The sequence below is a fragment of the Solanum stenotomum genome, chromosome 9, assembly GCF_019186545.1.
Source record: "Solanum stenotomum isolate F172 chromosome 9, ASM1918654v1, whole genome shotgun sequence".
NCBI classification, from domain to species: domain Eukaryota; kingdom Viridiplantae; phylum Streptophyta; class Magnoliopsida; order Solanales; family Solanaceae; genus Solanum; species Solanum stenotomum.
Genome location: NC_064290.1, coordinates 6,054,177 through 6,071,056, shown reverse-complemented (window position 1 = coordinate 6,071,056; position 16,880 = coordinate 6,054,177). Strand labels below are relative to the sequence as shown.

Below are 16,880 nucleotides of genomic sequence, written 5' to 3'. Positions count from 1 at the left end.
TTATTTTGGTATTCTAGTGGCATGATCCTGATATGAATAATTGATAAGTTTTGGCATGAAATATGTAAGAAATGTGTGAATAAGAATTGTATGAAATTTGTATACTGATATAACGTATGTGCTTTTACTTTTGTATTCTGTAATAACACATGAAATTGTTTTAAAATAACATATGTATTTTAAGTTTTGTATGAATTTTGTAAGCATAAAAATGGTATGAAATTTGTATATTGCTATAACATATGTATAAAAGTTATTTGTACTTTTGTATGATATAATATTGACACAATAATTTATGATGAAACAGAAAAATATGCAATTCAAAAAGCGTCGGAACAGAAATTATTGTCGCATGGTTCAAAAAGAACTATACGGAGATCACAACTTGTAAATGATTTGCTGATGTGAAATTCAAGAGGTCTAAGATTACGTGCAGTACATGTCGTCGGGAGGAACACAATAGGAAGACATGTTCAAATTACCCTTCTGAAAAAAAGACATAATTTATTTTTATTTTTATTTTTATTTTTATTTAGTTGTTTTATTGTGGCAAACTCATGTTTTGATTTATTTTGTCTCTTAAGTTAATGAATTATAATTTTAGAATATTTATTATGTGTGCTAGTTAATCATTTGTGTATTCAGTGTTTCTCAAATGTATACTAAAAAAATAGGTAATGTTTGTATGCGATTGATATTGACTAGAAAAATTAAGTCAAATCTTAGTATGAAATTGGTATGCATTTGGTATCCAACTAACGTCCCAGTGGTAAAATAAAAAAAAAACATGTAATTGAGATTTCAACTGAAATAGGCAACGTAAAACTAGTTAATATTGTATCCAATTTGTATAAATTTAGTATTTAATTGATATCCCATTGGAAAATTGAAAAATCAACATGTGGTTGAGATTTCAATCAAATTAGACAACCTAAACAAGTTAATGTTGTATTCAATTGGTATCCAGCAAATATCTCAATTGAAAATGGAAAAAACAAAATGTAACTGATATTTCAATCAAATTAGACAATCTAAAACAAGTTAATATTTTATCCAATTTATATACACTTGATATCCAACTTGAAATTTTAGAACAAAGACAAAATATAAAAATGTATAAAATTAGTATCCAACGGGTATAAATTCGAGAAGAATAAATTTGGTTGTAAAACAATGCATATTATATATTGTTGTTAGAAATTGTAGCAAAAGAAATATACATCACCCCAAAATCAAAACATGTAATTAAAAGTCTAAACTGCAATAATTAATACAAGTTCTATATTTTCCTCTCTCTTCAATTTATATTCCGTATTCAAGTGTGATTTTTTTTTATCATATTTAAGCTAAACTTAAGAAATCCTTATTAAAGATTTTATGATCTCATATTATCCATATATATCAACAAATTTCAGAATTAAATATACTTATTTCACCAACAAAACAATATTTTAGATATAGAAAACACACCAAAAACAAGTTCAAAATTTACGTAAAACGGTTTTTTTTTCTCAAGAAATCAAGTTTTAGATTAATTAAAATAAAAAACGAAATTCAAATTTTCAAAATATAGAATTCTTAATTCTAAAAAAATCAGATTAAAAAAAAACAATATCAAAATTTAAAATAAAAAAAAAACATCAAGAAAAGCAAAAAAAAAAAAAAGATTAAAGAGAGAGAAAATTACATGTTAAATATACGGTGATAATTTTTTTAAAAAAAATAAAAATTAAAGGCCTCAATAGTAATTAATAAATAAAAGTTATTTGAATAAGTTAAAAAATCCCTTAAAAGGTGTAATAGATAATTACAATTTGATTCTCTCTCATTAATATTATTTCTCTCACCTATTGATTATATAAAAGGAACTGCAATCAATATAATTAAATAATTAATAATATAAAAATATAAAAGGATTAATCATTTAATAAAGTAAATTTTAATTGATTTTTAAATAAAGTTAAATCTAATTGATATGTTATAACTCGTAATTAAACTGTTATAAGTAAGAATTTTTTAAGAGTAGGTTTAAAACTCGTAATATTGTCTCTTAAATGTGTATATGGTGTGATTTTTCCATAATTTATGTATATCAAAAAAAAATTCTCAAAACGTATATGTATGTACTAAAATTATTGTGTTCAGTCTAATTCGAGCCTTAATCTCTAGCTCCGTCCATAACTAGTTATAATGTCAAATTTGGATCTCCATCACCCTATCCTATCATGCTTCCCGATGTTCCATCGTATCGTTTTCAAAACTTTTGATTTTTGTTTTTATATATTGGAAATAACATCTTTTTTTCTTTAATTGTTGCCACCTTTTTCCTTCATTAATTAAAGGTTGAATATATGTAGTACTTTTCATAGCATTTCTAAACCTTTCTATATATATATATTATTAAAAAAAAAATTGATTGATGATGCTATTTAATTAGACCATATGTTCTTAGTCATATTTCTTTTTAAGAGTAAACGGAGAAAGAATTATAATTTTTTCGCAAATTTTATACCTCCTTAACTATCTTTTATTTTAATTATCTATTTAAACTGTGATCTTTTTGTGAATTTTTTATTTAAACTATCACTCTCTTTTGTATTAAAACACATTTCGATGGTGAGTTGACGTTGTTGTCGATTGGGAATAAATATTTGGCTAACTCAATATAGATGTGTGGTTTAATACAAAGAAAATGATAGTTTAGATAGATAAATTTAACAATTGATAATTGAGGTATGACTATAGCAAAAAAAAAACAATAATTTAACGTGTTTTTGAACGTTAATTCTATTTTCTTTGACATCCTTTAGCAATAACAAATTTTACTGTCTATACGTTAACTTGGTTCAAGTTTTTACACAATTCTTGCCTCGAAGTTGTAGTAGCTTCTGCATTTTCTTTTTCTCTTTCATGCCTTTTTTTTAAAATAACTAATATTGTTAAAATATTTTGAAAAATATCTTGCCAAGGAAAACCAAGTTTATATGAAGACTGAATATGTGCTAGAAGAGTATACTCCCTCGTTTCTATTTAGTTGTCACTGTCTTAGGTTTTATGTTCTTTAAGAAACTAGGCAAGTTTATAATCATAGTTTTATTTAGTGTTCTCTTGAAATTAATTTTTTTGATAAATAAACATGAATTAATTTATTTTGATTAATTAATTTGACCAATGAACATGAATTAATTATTTTGTTTTCCTATATATATTGGTTAAATGCATAATTTCAAGGCTAATAACTCTCAAAGGTAAAAAAAAAATAGTGTCATTTATATTGATTTTGAGAAATGACAAGTATTAAGAAACATCTATTTTTAGTAAGGACGACACATAAATAGAAACGGAGGAACTACTTCTTTAGAAGTTCTCAATTACTCTCTCTTTCACTTTTAGTCGTGTAATATTTCAAATGCAGATTTTTATATTTACTCTTCACTTTTTAACATATAAGTAAATATATTATTTTTTTCCGTATTTTATTTGTAGCACTATTTCTTATTTCTCAAATCATTGCTACTGTAGTAAAATAGTTATGTTAATTATGAGCGAGTGCATTAATTTTGGGCCCTCAAAGTCTTTGGTGGTACACATAATCAAGATGTTAATGCAACTTTAATTTCTTGAAGAATTAAATGAATATGGCCTTCCTGTTATTTTTTATTTTTTATTTTTTATTATTCAGTGTTGGGTATTTATGTTGGAGCCTTATTAAGTTCAAATTCGCACTAGGAAGTTTCATATTAGGACTAAAGCACTCCCTAATAAAGAGAACTCCATATTCAAAAAGACTCAAACCAAAAATCTTTTATTAAAAATGAATAAATATTTACCCGTCACTCCACCACAATCCTTATTGATGATGGTTAAAAGCTAGGTAGGACCAACCTGGTAAATGAATTTCAATATTTGTCCATCACTACTTTGAAAAATATCCATTTTACTTATTAGGAGTAAAATAATAAATAATAAATAATAATTGGTCCCCTCTATGGACAACCACTTTTTAGTCTTTACCTTAAACGTTATCGACTATGCTAAATCACGAGCCTAATCATACAAAGATAATATGCATGTGTACCAGGTTCATTTGATATTTTTTTACGAGGAAAATAAATTTATGTATAAAAATCTATTTATTTAAAAAAATACAACAGACAGGTTGAATACTAAAAATTTGTCCAATTGTTAAGGTGTCGTCTACTCTGGAACTAGGCCTACACATAGATTTTACTCTTGGATTTTTCCCATTTCAATATGAGATTTTGGCTAAGGTGTAATGTGTATCTCTTCTTCAAAAGTTTGTCCTCCCGTCAATTACATGAGCGTCATAAATTCGTAAAATATTGAGGTTATAAACTTAAATCATGGATTCGCCTCCACGGACCGATGGTATGGGCTTATCCCCTACAATCTTGTAAATTTGATACCTACAAACATGGCACAGCTAATCCTAGCTCTCTTACAAAGGGAGGTTGGCCACTTCTTTAATTTTCTTTAAGTTCACCATTTTACGATTTATTGGTAGACAAAAATAGGAAGTTTTCAATTATACCAAAGATTGGAAGACTTGCTAAATGAAGAAGAGAGATCTTCTTTTTAACAGGAAAATTTGGTCACGTAGATTTTCTATTACGCCGAAATTCGTTGATTGCTCCGTACGAATTTATAATGGAAAAACTCTTGTTCGTTGTAAGATTACTGAAGGAAAGGGTTACCCATATATATATATATATGTCCTATTTTGACTTGCATTGATACAAAGTATAAGAAAATAAAGAAGATTTTTGAATCTTGTAATCTTAATCAAACATGTCATCATGTGTAAAGTTAGAATGAAAGAGTTCCTAAAAAGGGAAAGAGGCGTTTTTTTTAAAAATAGATTAAAAGAAAAAGTAGGATGAACAAATTGAAACGAGGAAAATAACATATACAGCTGTCAAATTTATGGTTCTTAATTGGTCCATATCTATACTATAGATACTCTTATCTCCATCCAATTCCTAAAAGAAATCTGATGAAAGAAAAATTCTACGTTCATAAAGAATTCGTACACATTTCTTTTTTAAGAGATTTGGGGGGTTGCTCTATTTTTGGAGACAGTGATATTTCATAATGCATGTGGCTGCATAATCTAGAAACTTGATACCCTATTACACTTTTCCTCCATTTCGTCAAATACACTTCTAGATGAGACTTGAGAGACAGGTGTTTGATTTAATTTTTAAAGTTTAAGATTACAGTATATTAATAAGTATCATAACCATAGTTAAGTCAACAATTTTTTTGGAAAATTATTCTCCAAATTTGATAAAAACAAAATATTCCCCGCAAATTTAATATTTATTAATATCATTAATTTCATCTTATATTTTTATATTCANATATATATGTCCTATTTTGACTTGCATTGATACAAAGTATAAGAAAATAAAGAAGATTTTTGAATCTTGTAATCTTAATCAAACATGTCATCATGTGTAAAGTTAGAATGAAAGAGTTCCTAAAAAGGGAAAGAGGCGTTTTTTTTTAAAATAGATTAAAAGAAAAAGTAGGATGAACAAATTGAAACGAGGAAAATAACATATACAGCTGTCAAATTTATGGTTCTTAATTGGTCCATATCTATACTATAGATACTCTTATCTCCATCCAATTCCTAAAAGAAATCTGATGAAAGAAAAATTCTACGTTCATAAAGAATTCGTACACATTTCTTTTTTAAGAGATTTGGGGGGTTGCTCTATTTTTGGAGACAGTGATATTTCATAATGCATGTGGCTGCATAATCTAGAAACTTGATACCCTACTACACTTTTCCTCCATTTCGTCAAATACACTTCTAGATGAGACTTGAGAGACAGGTGTTTGATTTAATTTTTAAAGTTTAAGATTACAGTATATTAATAAGTATCATAACCATAGTTAAGTCAACAATTTTTTTGGAAAATTATTCTCCAAATTTGATAAAAACAAAATATTCCCCGCAAATTTAATATTTATTAATATCATTAATTTCATCTTATATTTTTATATTCAAAAATTAAAAAGTAGAACATGAATCTAACAATATTTTTATTTAGCGTGATAAATAACAATCTTCAAAAATATTTTGGCTTTAAATATGTTTTCAAAATTCCCAAAAAATAACGAAGAAGATAAAAGAATATTTTTTAAAAACATATATATTTCTTTTTTTTTCTTCTTCAAACACAGCAGCAACACTTTTTCCTAAACTTTAGAATTTTGATATTTCACATTTGTAATCTTGATAACATCTCAACTTTTTTATTATTATTTTTATTTCCCGTTCTTTTATTTTATAATTTTTGTCAACATTGATAATTTTTCACCTTCTTTTTTGTTTCTCAACATAATATTTCAAAAATAAATTTTATTAGCACAAAATTTTTTTTGGTTGATTCTCATCTTAAATATCGCATAGTTTAATATTTAAATAAATAAAATATAAGATGAAAATAATGATATTAATGGATATTAAAATTTATGTGGAATATTTTGTTCTTACCAAATTTGGAGAATAGTTTACCAAAATTTGTTAACTTAACTATGGTTATAATGCTAATTAATATACTATAATCTTGATCTTTAAAAATTGAATAGGACACATGTCTCTCATCTAGAAGTGTACTTGACTAAATGGAGGGAAAGTGTAATGGAGGGGAGCCAAATCTATATGTTTGTATTCTATTTTTTTTAATGTGTATAAATAATTGAGAGTTCATTAACTCAAAATATTGACTCGATTTGCTCTACTTATTGGTTGACGACTAACTATGAGTTATTTTGAATTTTAGAAAAGGTAGATTATTGGAGTTTGAATTAATTATTTATTAATACATACATAAATAAGATCAGAATCAAAGTTATTGGGTGCTGACAAACTTGTAGGCATATGTCAAAAGCAGAATCAAGATTTTCAACTAAGATGATTTAGAATAAAAAAGTACACATAAGTTGTAGTCAAGGAAATTCAATATCAACCAGTGCCGGCTCAATGCTTATAAAAATTAGGCATATGCCTTAGGCCTTCAATTTTAGGGGCCTCTAATTTTTACCACAATAAATTATGTGTTAATTTTTTTTATAGAAAAAAATAATTATCTAAGATAAATATATTTTTCTTAAAAAATATATATATTATTTTATTCACCTTAACCTCAATAAATAGAAGAAATCAAGAAAAATTTGTTTTGTCTTCTTACATTCTCTTCACTAACTCTCGCAGTGTAATTTTCTAGACTCCTTTTATACTATAGGTAAGTTAGAGCTCTATAAAAAATATGAATAAATAGTAAAAATCATATTTTGGATAAAGTGAATTACAAGCCTGTTTAGATTGACTTATTTTATGTGTTTTTAAATCAAAAAAAAAAAAAGAAAAAGAAGCTTATAAGCTGTTTTGTCAACTTATTACTTATAGAATAATGTTAACAAGTTATATAATAATTGCTAGCTAAAAGATTTTAGGCCTTTAATTGAAATTTCGCTTTAGGCCTCCAAGTACATTGAGCCGCCCCTGATATCAACTATATATACTTTGAAATACTTTTCATAATGAGGAGCTCTGTCATGCCCTAATCTCGTTAGTAAGAAACATCCTTCCTCCCTCCCCCCATTTTGTTATTAGTTCATTTAGAAAGGAATAACATATTCTTATGATATATTTCATTAATAAGATATTTTTATAGTAATATACAAATCTTCAACTCTTTATTGAATTTAGTGTCCAATCAAAACTATAACTTAAAAAAGTGAAACCTAAGGAATATCCTTTTTATAGATGAAGTAATTAATTCCAATATAAGTGAGACTTTAAAATTTTGATGTTGACAGCTAGCTAGCTAGCTTCTAAATAATTCCAATATAAACAGTTGTCTAGTCATGTGTAGTCAATTTTTTTAAAAGCAAACAAATAATGCAAATCCTTTCCCAACAACAACATTATATTATACTATATAGTTTTATTATTTTTTCAAAAACATTACAAATAATTCCTTCCTGCTGGCTGCAAGCCCCCTTTGCCTAGCAAAATATGACGAATATTAATTGTAAGGATAAAATAAAAACAGACATCATAGGATGGTTCGATGAAGTCGCTGAGGATTCCGCCGCTGTACAACGGCGGACGCTTCGGCGAATTCTCGAACTAAACCATGGGGTGGAGTATCTCAAGAAATGGATTGGAGATATTAAGATTGAAGAAATTGATGAAAATTTATTGGAGTCAATTTATGCTTCTTTAGTCCCTCTTGCTTCTCATGCAGATATTGAGCCTTTTACAAAGAGAATTGCTGATGGAGATACAACTCCTCTACTCACTCAACAACCCATAACAAATCTATCCTTAAGGTGAGGTTTTTTTTTTAAGAATTTGTCCACCTTTCCTTTGAAATCGCGCTTTCTATGGTGGGGGAGTGTAGCTCAGTTGGAGAGTTATCGACACCTTCTTTCTATAATGGGGTGTGTAGTTCAGTTGGAGAGTTGTATGTGCCTTCTTTCTATAATGGGGGTGTAGCTCAGTTGGAGAGTTGTCCGCGCCTTCTTTCTATAATGGGGGTGTAGCTCAGTTGAAGAGTTGTCCACACCTTCACCTTATTGGTGGAGCTTCCGATAATACGATATCCCCCTCTACCTCTCAAAAGAAAAAAAAGTAACATAAAATAAGCGACGAACATTTTTGTAGTTAAACAACAAAATTCTTCACTAATCTTATTCAACGACCGATTATCACAAAATTGTTGGCTAAGAGCAATTTAGCAACGAAGTTCGTAGCTAATAAATTTATTTTTTATAGTATTTCTGTTCTCCTTAGTATATACATGTTTACTTTAATTTTGGAGCATACTTTTGTGCCTTAATTTGGCAATCAAAATTACTATAATCTGCTACTAATTTGTTTCTTTCACTAATAAGTAAGAATGCAATGAAATGAGAGACCCCAGCATTTATTTTTTTCAAATAAAAGTTTTAAGTTTGTTTTAACCTATATGCCTTTAATGATATTTTATTGGTTGTGGAAACTATGTTTAGTTCTGGAACCACAGAGGGAAGACAAAAATTTGTGCCCTTTACACACCATAGCTCTCAAACTACTCTTCAGATTTTCAAGTTGGCAGCAGCATATAGATCAAGGTATGATGAAATATACAAATTTTGGAGATTTTTAAGTGTTTGATCAAGTTTTTAGTGAAATTAAAAATAAGTGTTTTTGGAAGCTGAAAAAGAAACATTTTTGGAACTTTGGTTATAAAGCATAAATTGTTGTTCTAATATTGGTACAAGTGTTTGTTTTAGAGAATCAAGTTGTTTGGTCAAGCTTTTAGGCAAAACATAAGTATTTTGAGTAATAGCAGAAACTATTTTTCAGAGCGTGAAAAGAATAACTTTTCTCCAAAAACACTTTTGACATCTTGGTGAGACATAAATGGTTGTTGAATTTTTTATTAAGCTTTTAGGTAAAACATAAGTTTTTTGAGTCACAGCATAAACTATTTTTCAGAGCGTGAAAAGAATAACTTTTCTCCGAAAACACTCTTGATATCTTGGTCAAGACATAAATTGTTGTTGAATTATTTGATCAAGCTTTTAAGTAAAAACATAACTATTTTGAGTAATAGCAGACACTATTTTTCAGATCGTGAAAATAATAGCTTATCTCCATTACACTTTTGATATCATGGTCAGACATAAATTGTTGTTGAATTATTTGAGCAAGCCTTTAGGTAAAAACATAAAAATTTTGAGTAATAGCGATACTGTTTTTTATAGCGTGAAAATAATAGCTTATCTCCATAAACACTTTTGATATCTTGGATTATTGTTGAATTATTTGATCAAGCTTTTAGTTTAAAACATAATTTTTTTAAGTAATAGCAGACACTGTTTTTCGGAGCGCGAAAATAATAGCTTATTTCCACAAACACTTTTGATATTTTGGTCCATAAATTGTTGTTAATCATATCGCAGACGTGTTTTTCAAAATAATTGCTATATTAAAAATATTATTCCCTAATACAGTATTACTTTATTTCTGCAAAGCAGATTTTGAAAATTTGACCAAACAAAATCTTTTCGATCATGAGTTAATTATTCTTAAATTTTACTGATTTTTGTCTTAATTTTGCATGGTGGGGTGTCACAGGATATATCCAATAAGAAGAGGAGGAAGAATTCTTGAATTTATATACAGTAGCAAACAATGTAAAACAAAAGGAGGAATAATAGCAGGAACAGCCACAACACACTATTATGCTAGTGATGAATTCAAGATTAAACAACAACAAACAAAGTCATTTACTTGTAGCCCTGAAGAAGTTATTTCATGTGGAGATTATAAACAATCAACATATTGTCACCTTCTTCTTGGCTTATATTTTTCACATGAAGTTGAATTTGTTACATCAACTTTTGCTTATAGCATAGTTGAAGCATTTAGATCATTTGAAGAAATGTGGAAGGAATTGTGCCATGACATTAGGGAAGGTAGTCTTAGCTCAAGAATCAACATAGATAAAGTCCGAAAATCCATGTCAGGTATCGTTATTATCTCATCTAAAAATTTAAACTGTTAAAGAGGGTGCATTTTTAATTACTTTGTTATGTGTTGTACACGTACACCCCTGACCCTCACGTGCCCCACTCTTTCTTCTTTGGCCTAACACGTAAAAATTATTTTTAAAATATAATGAGTCACATTGAGAGTTGAACATAAGATCATTAATTAGTTTGCAATGTTATAGTATGTTTGACATCTAATCTAAAAGCTTGAACTTTTTGAAGAAGTACATTTTTAATTACTTCATTATATATGTCTTCAACACACCTCTTCACGTGCCACACTCTTTCTTCTTTGGCTTAGTACGTAAACATTCTTTTTAATAATGAGTGGTAGTGAGACTTGAACAGAAGATTATTAGTCTACTCTGATATCAATGTTGAAGTATACATGTTACTAAGCTTAAATTGTTACGAAAAAAAATACATTTTTAATTACTTCATTATGTCTTCAACTCGCCCCTTACGTGTCTCACTCTTTCTTCTTTGGTCTAGCAAGTGAATTATTTTTTTTTAATAATGAGCGACTTTGAAACTTAAACAGTTATGCTATATGAATACTGAAGTATGTTATTATCTCATTTTAAAAGTTTAAACTATTACAAAAATAATACATTTTTAATTATTTCATTATGTGTTCAACAGATATCACTCAGCCTAATCCAGAGTTGGCTTCAAGAATTGAATCAATTTGTGTGGAGCTAGAAAGGGCAGATTGGTTTAGCATAATCCCAAAATTATGGCCAAATGCTAAGTATGTTTACTCAATAATGACAGGATCAATGCTGCCATATTTAACAAAATTAAGACATTATGCAGGGGAATTACCTCTAGTGAGTGCTGATTATGGATCCACTGAAAGTTGGATTGGAGTTAATGTGGATCCACCTAATCCACCAGAAAAAGTTACTTTTGCAGTTATACCAACTTTTTCTTACTTTGAGTTTATACCCCTTTTTAGGCACGAGTTAAATTATAATTACCAAAATGGAAATATTACTTCAACAAATGATGATTACATAGAAGGTAATCCTGTGCCCTTGTGTCAAGTCAAGAGTGGACAGCAATATGAAATCGTCCTAACAACTTTTACAGGTACGTAAAATATACTCTATTTATTTTGTCAATTTTGTTACTACATGCATATAAATATCACATATCAGATTCAGAATTAAAATTTATGAGTTCAACATTTAAGATTTTTGTGTACTTATGAAAGTATAGTTCAAAATTAAATATTTATGAAATTTTAGTACTTAATTACATACAGAAGCGGACCTACCCTTAGGGTAAGGGGTCGCATGACTCACGTGCCCCGTCAAAAAAAACATAATAATAATATATATTAAATATGAGGTATATATTTTGACTAACACCCTCATTCACAAAGATTGAATAATTGGTTATGTTGGCATATGGTGCACAAATGGTCCTTTAGTGTGCACAAATATTAAACACGACATTATTTTTAGCCATAGACCAGTACTAGTGCTTCAATTACTTTTTCAAATCATGAGTCCGCCTTCCACCTATGTCGTTGAACAACACAAAATTGAGACTAATTCTATTCAACGACATATGAACAACTAGTTTTATAAATAACTAATTCCTATTTTTATATTATCATCATTTCTACTTTGTATACTTCATTGAATTCTCTTTTAACTATTTGAACCGCTACTTGCAGGTCTTTATAGATATAGATTAGGGGATGTGGTAGAAGTGGATGGTTTTTACAATAAAACCCCTAAACTCAACTTCATATGCAGGAGAAACCTGATATTAACAGTAAACATCGATAAGAACACTGAAAAAGACCTCCAGTTAGTAGTGGAGAGAGGCTCACAGTTACTAAGCAAGGGCACAAGCCGAGCCGAGCTAGTAGATTTCACGAGCCATGCAAACGTGACAAAGCAACCCGGTCACTATGTGATTTATTGGGAAATCAAAGGGGAAATCGATGAAAAGGTACTCGATGAGTGTTGTAGAGATATGGATGCTTCGTTTGTAGATCATGGTTATGTTGTGTCAAGAAGAACAAAATCAATTGGTCCATTAGAGCTATGCATTGTAGAGAAAGGCACTTTCAAGAAAATATTGGAATATTACATAGGAAATGGGGCTGCATTGAGTCAGTTCAAAACTCCTAGATGCACTAGCAACAAAGCGTTACTAAAAATCCTTAATGTTTGTACCATTAAGAGGTTTTATAGCACAGCTTATGGGTGATAAATTAGAATAATATGGTGATTATTCAGTTGATATGTATTCACGATTCATGACATCTTAATTTATGTGATATATTTTTATTTTTAGTTCATTCAAAAATAACTTAAACTTTAAAATATTGAAGAATTATCCTTATTAGTCGCCGTCAACATCTTGGTTTCAATTGACAACTAAACACTCTAACTTTGAGGATGTATACTCATTTCTATTGTTTCAATTGAACACTTTGACAAACTTACAAAATGATCATTTAGACACTTTCAATATTTATGTATCACGTGATTCACGTTAACGTTGGATATCCACGAGACATAGTAGAAACGAGTTAAATATAGTATTTCTTTTACTACATTGCTATATAAAATTGTACGTGATTAGATATAATTTTATATATTAAGCATGTTAAAGCTTATAACGTTAACACAACTGTTACATCACTAGGAGCTAAATGCAGTATTTTTTTTATTCACTTTCCTTCTAAATTTAGGTGTCCAATTTGGTTTAAACAAAACAATTTTTCTAGCATATCCAAAGTAATTAAGTTGCTATAAAATCATCCTACAGCACCTATGTATTGTTTATATATATATATATATATAACATACTAATTAGATTCAGGATAATATTTTAAATTTTAATATGGTTCTTTCAAATAATGAATTTATGTATATAAACACTTTAATATATCTCTTCATGTTTTTTCCTTTGTTTAATAACACTAGTAAAATATTACACACTTATGATTAGAGCCCGTTTGGTTAACTTTAAAAAAAAAAGTTTTTTAAAAATAGTTTTTAAAAAGTCAAACTTTAGTAACTTTTAAGTTAAAAAATTAAAAATAAGAGGGTATACCTACTTTTAACTTTCAACTTTCAACTTTTTTAAAGTTACTTTTAACTTTGTCAAACACTCTCAAAAGTTAAAAATGACTAAAAAATATATTTGACTAACTTTTAAGTTGATCAGTCCAAACAAACTCTTAGTAATATTCATCCCTAAAGGATCCGATTTTATTGCTTTTTAGAGTATGTTTGGATTGGTTTAAAAGTTAATCAAACATACTTTTAAGTCATTTTTAGTTTTTTAAAGGGTTTGACAAGGTTAAAAATAACTTATTTTAGTTTAAAATGACTTTAAAAAGTTAAAAATCAAATGTATGTCTCCCCTTACTTTTTATTTTTTGACTTAAAAGTCATTTAAATTTTTTTTTTTTTATTTTTTGACTTAAAAGCTACTTTTTTTAAGTCAATCCAAACGAAGATTCTCAACCTATTGTATTAAGTGGCCTAGCTAGTTGGATGTTCAATCCCCAAAAACAACAACATAACATATCATATATATCCATGGTAAAGTCCCACTTGATTTTATTTTAGGATTGAGAAATCGTTTTCGATAGACTCTCGGCTCAAAAAAATTGTTTTTTCCTGTATTTCTTTCTTTTACAAAAAAGAAAAGAAAAAAATTTAGAGACTAATTGGCTTTCAATATACATATAGTTTTCTAGCATTGATTTGATTATAATATGAGTAATCTATTTGCTTAAATTGATTATAGGCTTTAATCTTTACTTTACTACTCTTTAACGTTTAAAAACTTCAACAGCATCTTGTCTTCTTTCAATTCGAATAAGAAATTGAAGATGCAAATGGTGGCCATTTCTTGGAGAGTACAACAAAATAGAATTTTGAGGAAATAACCCATTTACCAAGAAAGATTATCCCTTTTTATTAACGGAGAATGGCCTAAAATGCCCCTTAACTATCTGAATTAGAATAAATTCATTCTTCATCCATCTTTCGGCGTCCAAATATTCATTGTGTCAACCTTTTGGCTCAAAAATACTTTTATTTCTAACGATCCACACTTATAAGATTGATGGCTGGTAAATATATACCACCTCCCATAGTTTAACGACACTTTAGCCCCTTTCCATTAAAATTACTTAATATTCCCTCCGTCCACAATTATTTGACAGGTATAAAATAGATGTCCAAGATTAATTGTCAATTTAAACAATCAAGAACAATTAATCACCTTTTTCCAATTCTGCCCTTAATGATAGTGTAGTTCAATTGAAAAGTTATGTAGACTTTTGGTATTCTTGGTATAGCAGGGTTATATTAGTCAAACTACACCTTCTATTAAATTTTCCTTGAGGGTGCGCATGACCTTATCCTGACAAACAATTATGGACGGAGCGAGTATATGGCTCATATAATTGACCTGATTTTGGGTTTCGTAATAAATTAAAAAATAAAAAAGATAAAAATAAATTAATTACTTCCTTCATCCACTTTTATTTTTTCATTTTTAATTGTCATTTTTTAAGTATATCAAAGAGAAAAATTATATTTTTCATGTCTTAGTCTTAACAATAGTTTACTAATTCCCCAAAATTATTTCTTAAAACTTAAGATTACACTATACATCAATCATTACAACAAAAGGTCGATGTTGGACCCCATTATGAGTACACATTCATTTCTGAGAATTCCTTCTTATTTCTGAGAATAATCATTACCTACCCAATATATTTTTGTCCTAAAAACAGCAATAACTAACACGTTTCCAACCATCTAGACTCTGTGCCCAAAGGTCCAGGCATGAAACCTACCGTCAATCTACAAAAATATTGATGAAATAGAAGAAAACTCTAACTACTCAGTTTAGCCTAGCCTACCTGGGCCCCAAGTCTGATCGCGAACTTCGCCTCCTATTGTGAAGTTTATCTTGTTCTCGATCTGAAATAATAACACAATACAAAACAATCACAAATGGCTTATATATTCCCAGATTATATCATAATACCAAAGCACATGTCAAAGTCGTGATTTTCCCACCTAATTAATCAAGGAATTTTCCACCTTTAATTCACTTAGAACTACCAATCTCATGGTTACCTAGTGAATTATGGTAAATAAATCAAAACTAATCATTCTGAAGAATAGCACAAGGTCTTACATCCAGAAATTTACTACCTCTAAGGCCTAAAAATCAAAATACCAAGTTAGGGAGTAATTTACTTATCTTTACTAAAGATTCTTGATTAATAAAGGCTGAAAATTGCCCTAAATCGCCATTTATGTGTAATGACCCGAAAGGTCATTTTGGTAATTTTTCGTGGAAATGACTATTTTGCCCTTTCGGTAGTTGCCCCAAGTCCCATGTTTTGTGGTTGTAAAGTTAGTTTGAGGAAAAGTTGGTAAAAAGTTGAGTTTTTGAGAAGTTGAGTTTTTATGAGTTAAAGTTGGTTAAAAAGTGTTTTTTTCAAGTTATTTGGAGTTTCGGGACTCGGATCGGATTTCCGTCGATTCCAGCAGTTTTAGAATGTCGAAACGGGTCTGTGTGAAGTTACGGAGTTGAATTTGGAGTTGAGACGAAGAATTGAGGTCCTAAGTTGCTAAAGTTGTGAAATTGTGATAAAGAGTTGACTTTGGTCAACATATGAGGTTCCGAGTCTCGGATTGAAATTTCGAGAGTACCGTTGGTTTCGGGAGGCGATTCTAAGTCTAGAATGAGTCTTGGTTGAATTTTTAGACGCTCCGTTTGAGTTTCGAATTTTTTTGGCGTTAAACTAGTTTCTTGGCATCTTATTGAATTTCGGGTCAAGGAGTCCTCGAATTCAAATTCCGACAGTTCCATTGAGTCCGGAACGTCGAATTTAGTGGGGGTACATATTTAGTTTGTGTGCACGAGATTCCGAACGAATCCCGAGGGTCCAACGGGGACTTAAACTTTGGTGTTATTGTTGTGTTTCAGCTGCAATTTCAGCTGCAATAGCAGTCTTTTTTAGTCAAAAACCAGTAACTATTTTCCCCCAACTTGAAAAATACCCATTTCTCCATTTTTAGACTTTGAGAGCTCGAAAATAGGTGATTTCAAGTGGGTTTTCGCAAGGAATTCATTGGGTAAGTTATTTCCAACTTAGATCTTTGATTTCCATCGATTATTTATGGATTTTAACATCAAAATTTGAGATCTCAACTGAAAAATTTGGGGGTTTTTGCCTAATCCGAATTTAATAGAAAATTTGAGTTTGTGAACTCATTTCAACTCCTTTTTCGAAACGGTTTTCA

The 16,880-nt window shown here is 29.0% G+C and overlaps 1 protein-coding gene and 1 long non-coding RNA gene across 2 annotated transcripts in view; one reads left to right on the top strand and one right to left on the bottom strand.

The window, feature by feature from the left end:
- Positions 1-7,956: 7,956 nt before the first annotated feature.
- Positions 7,957-12,829, top strand: LOC125876111 (indole-3-acetic acid-amido synthetase GH3.10-like). Its single transcript, XM_049557227.1, has 5 exons — positions 7,957-8,370; positions 9,052-9,153; positions 10,163-10,554; positions 11,221-11,670; positions 12,263-12,829. The coding sequence occupies exons 1-5, from the start codon at positions 8,054-8,056 to the stop codon at positions 12,802-12,804; spliced, it is 1,803 nt and encodes a 600-aa protein (XP_049413184.1). The 5' UTR covers positions 7,957-8,053; the 3' UTR covers positions 12,805-12,829.
- A 2,370-nt stretch (positions 12,830-15,199) lies between these two features.
- The window catches only part of LOC125876128 (uncharacterized), a 3,758-nt gene continuing 2,077 nt past the window's right edge, over positions 15,200-16,880 (bottom strand). The window contains exon 3 of the long non-coding RNA XR_007447475.1: positions 15,200-15,545. This is a non-coding gene — a long non-coding RNA (uncharacterized LOC125876128). The remainder of the gene's footprint in view (positions 15,546-16,880) is intronic.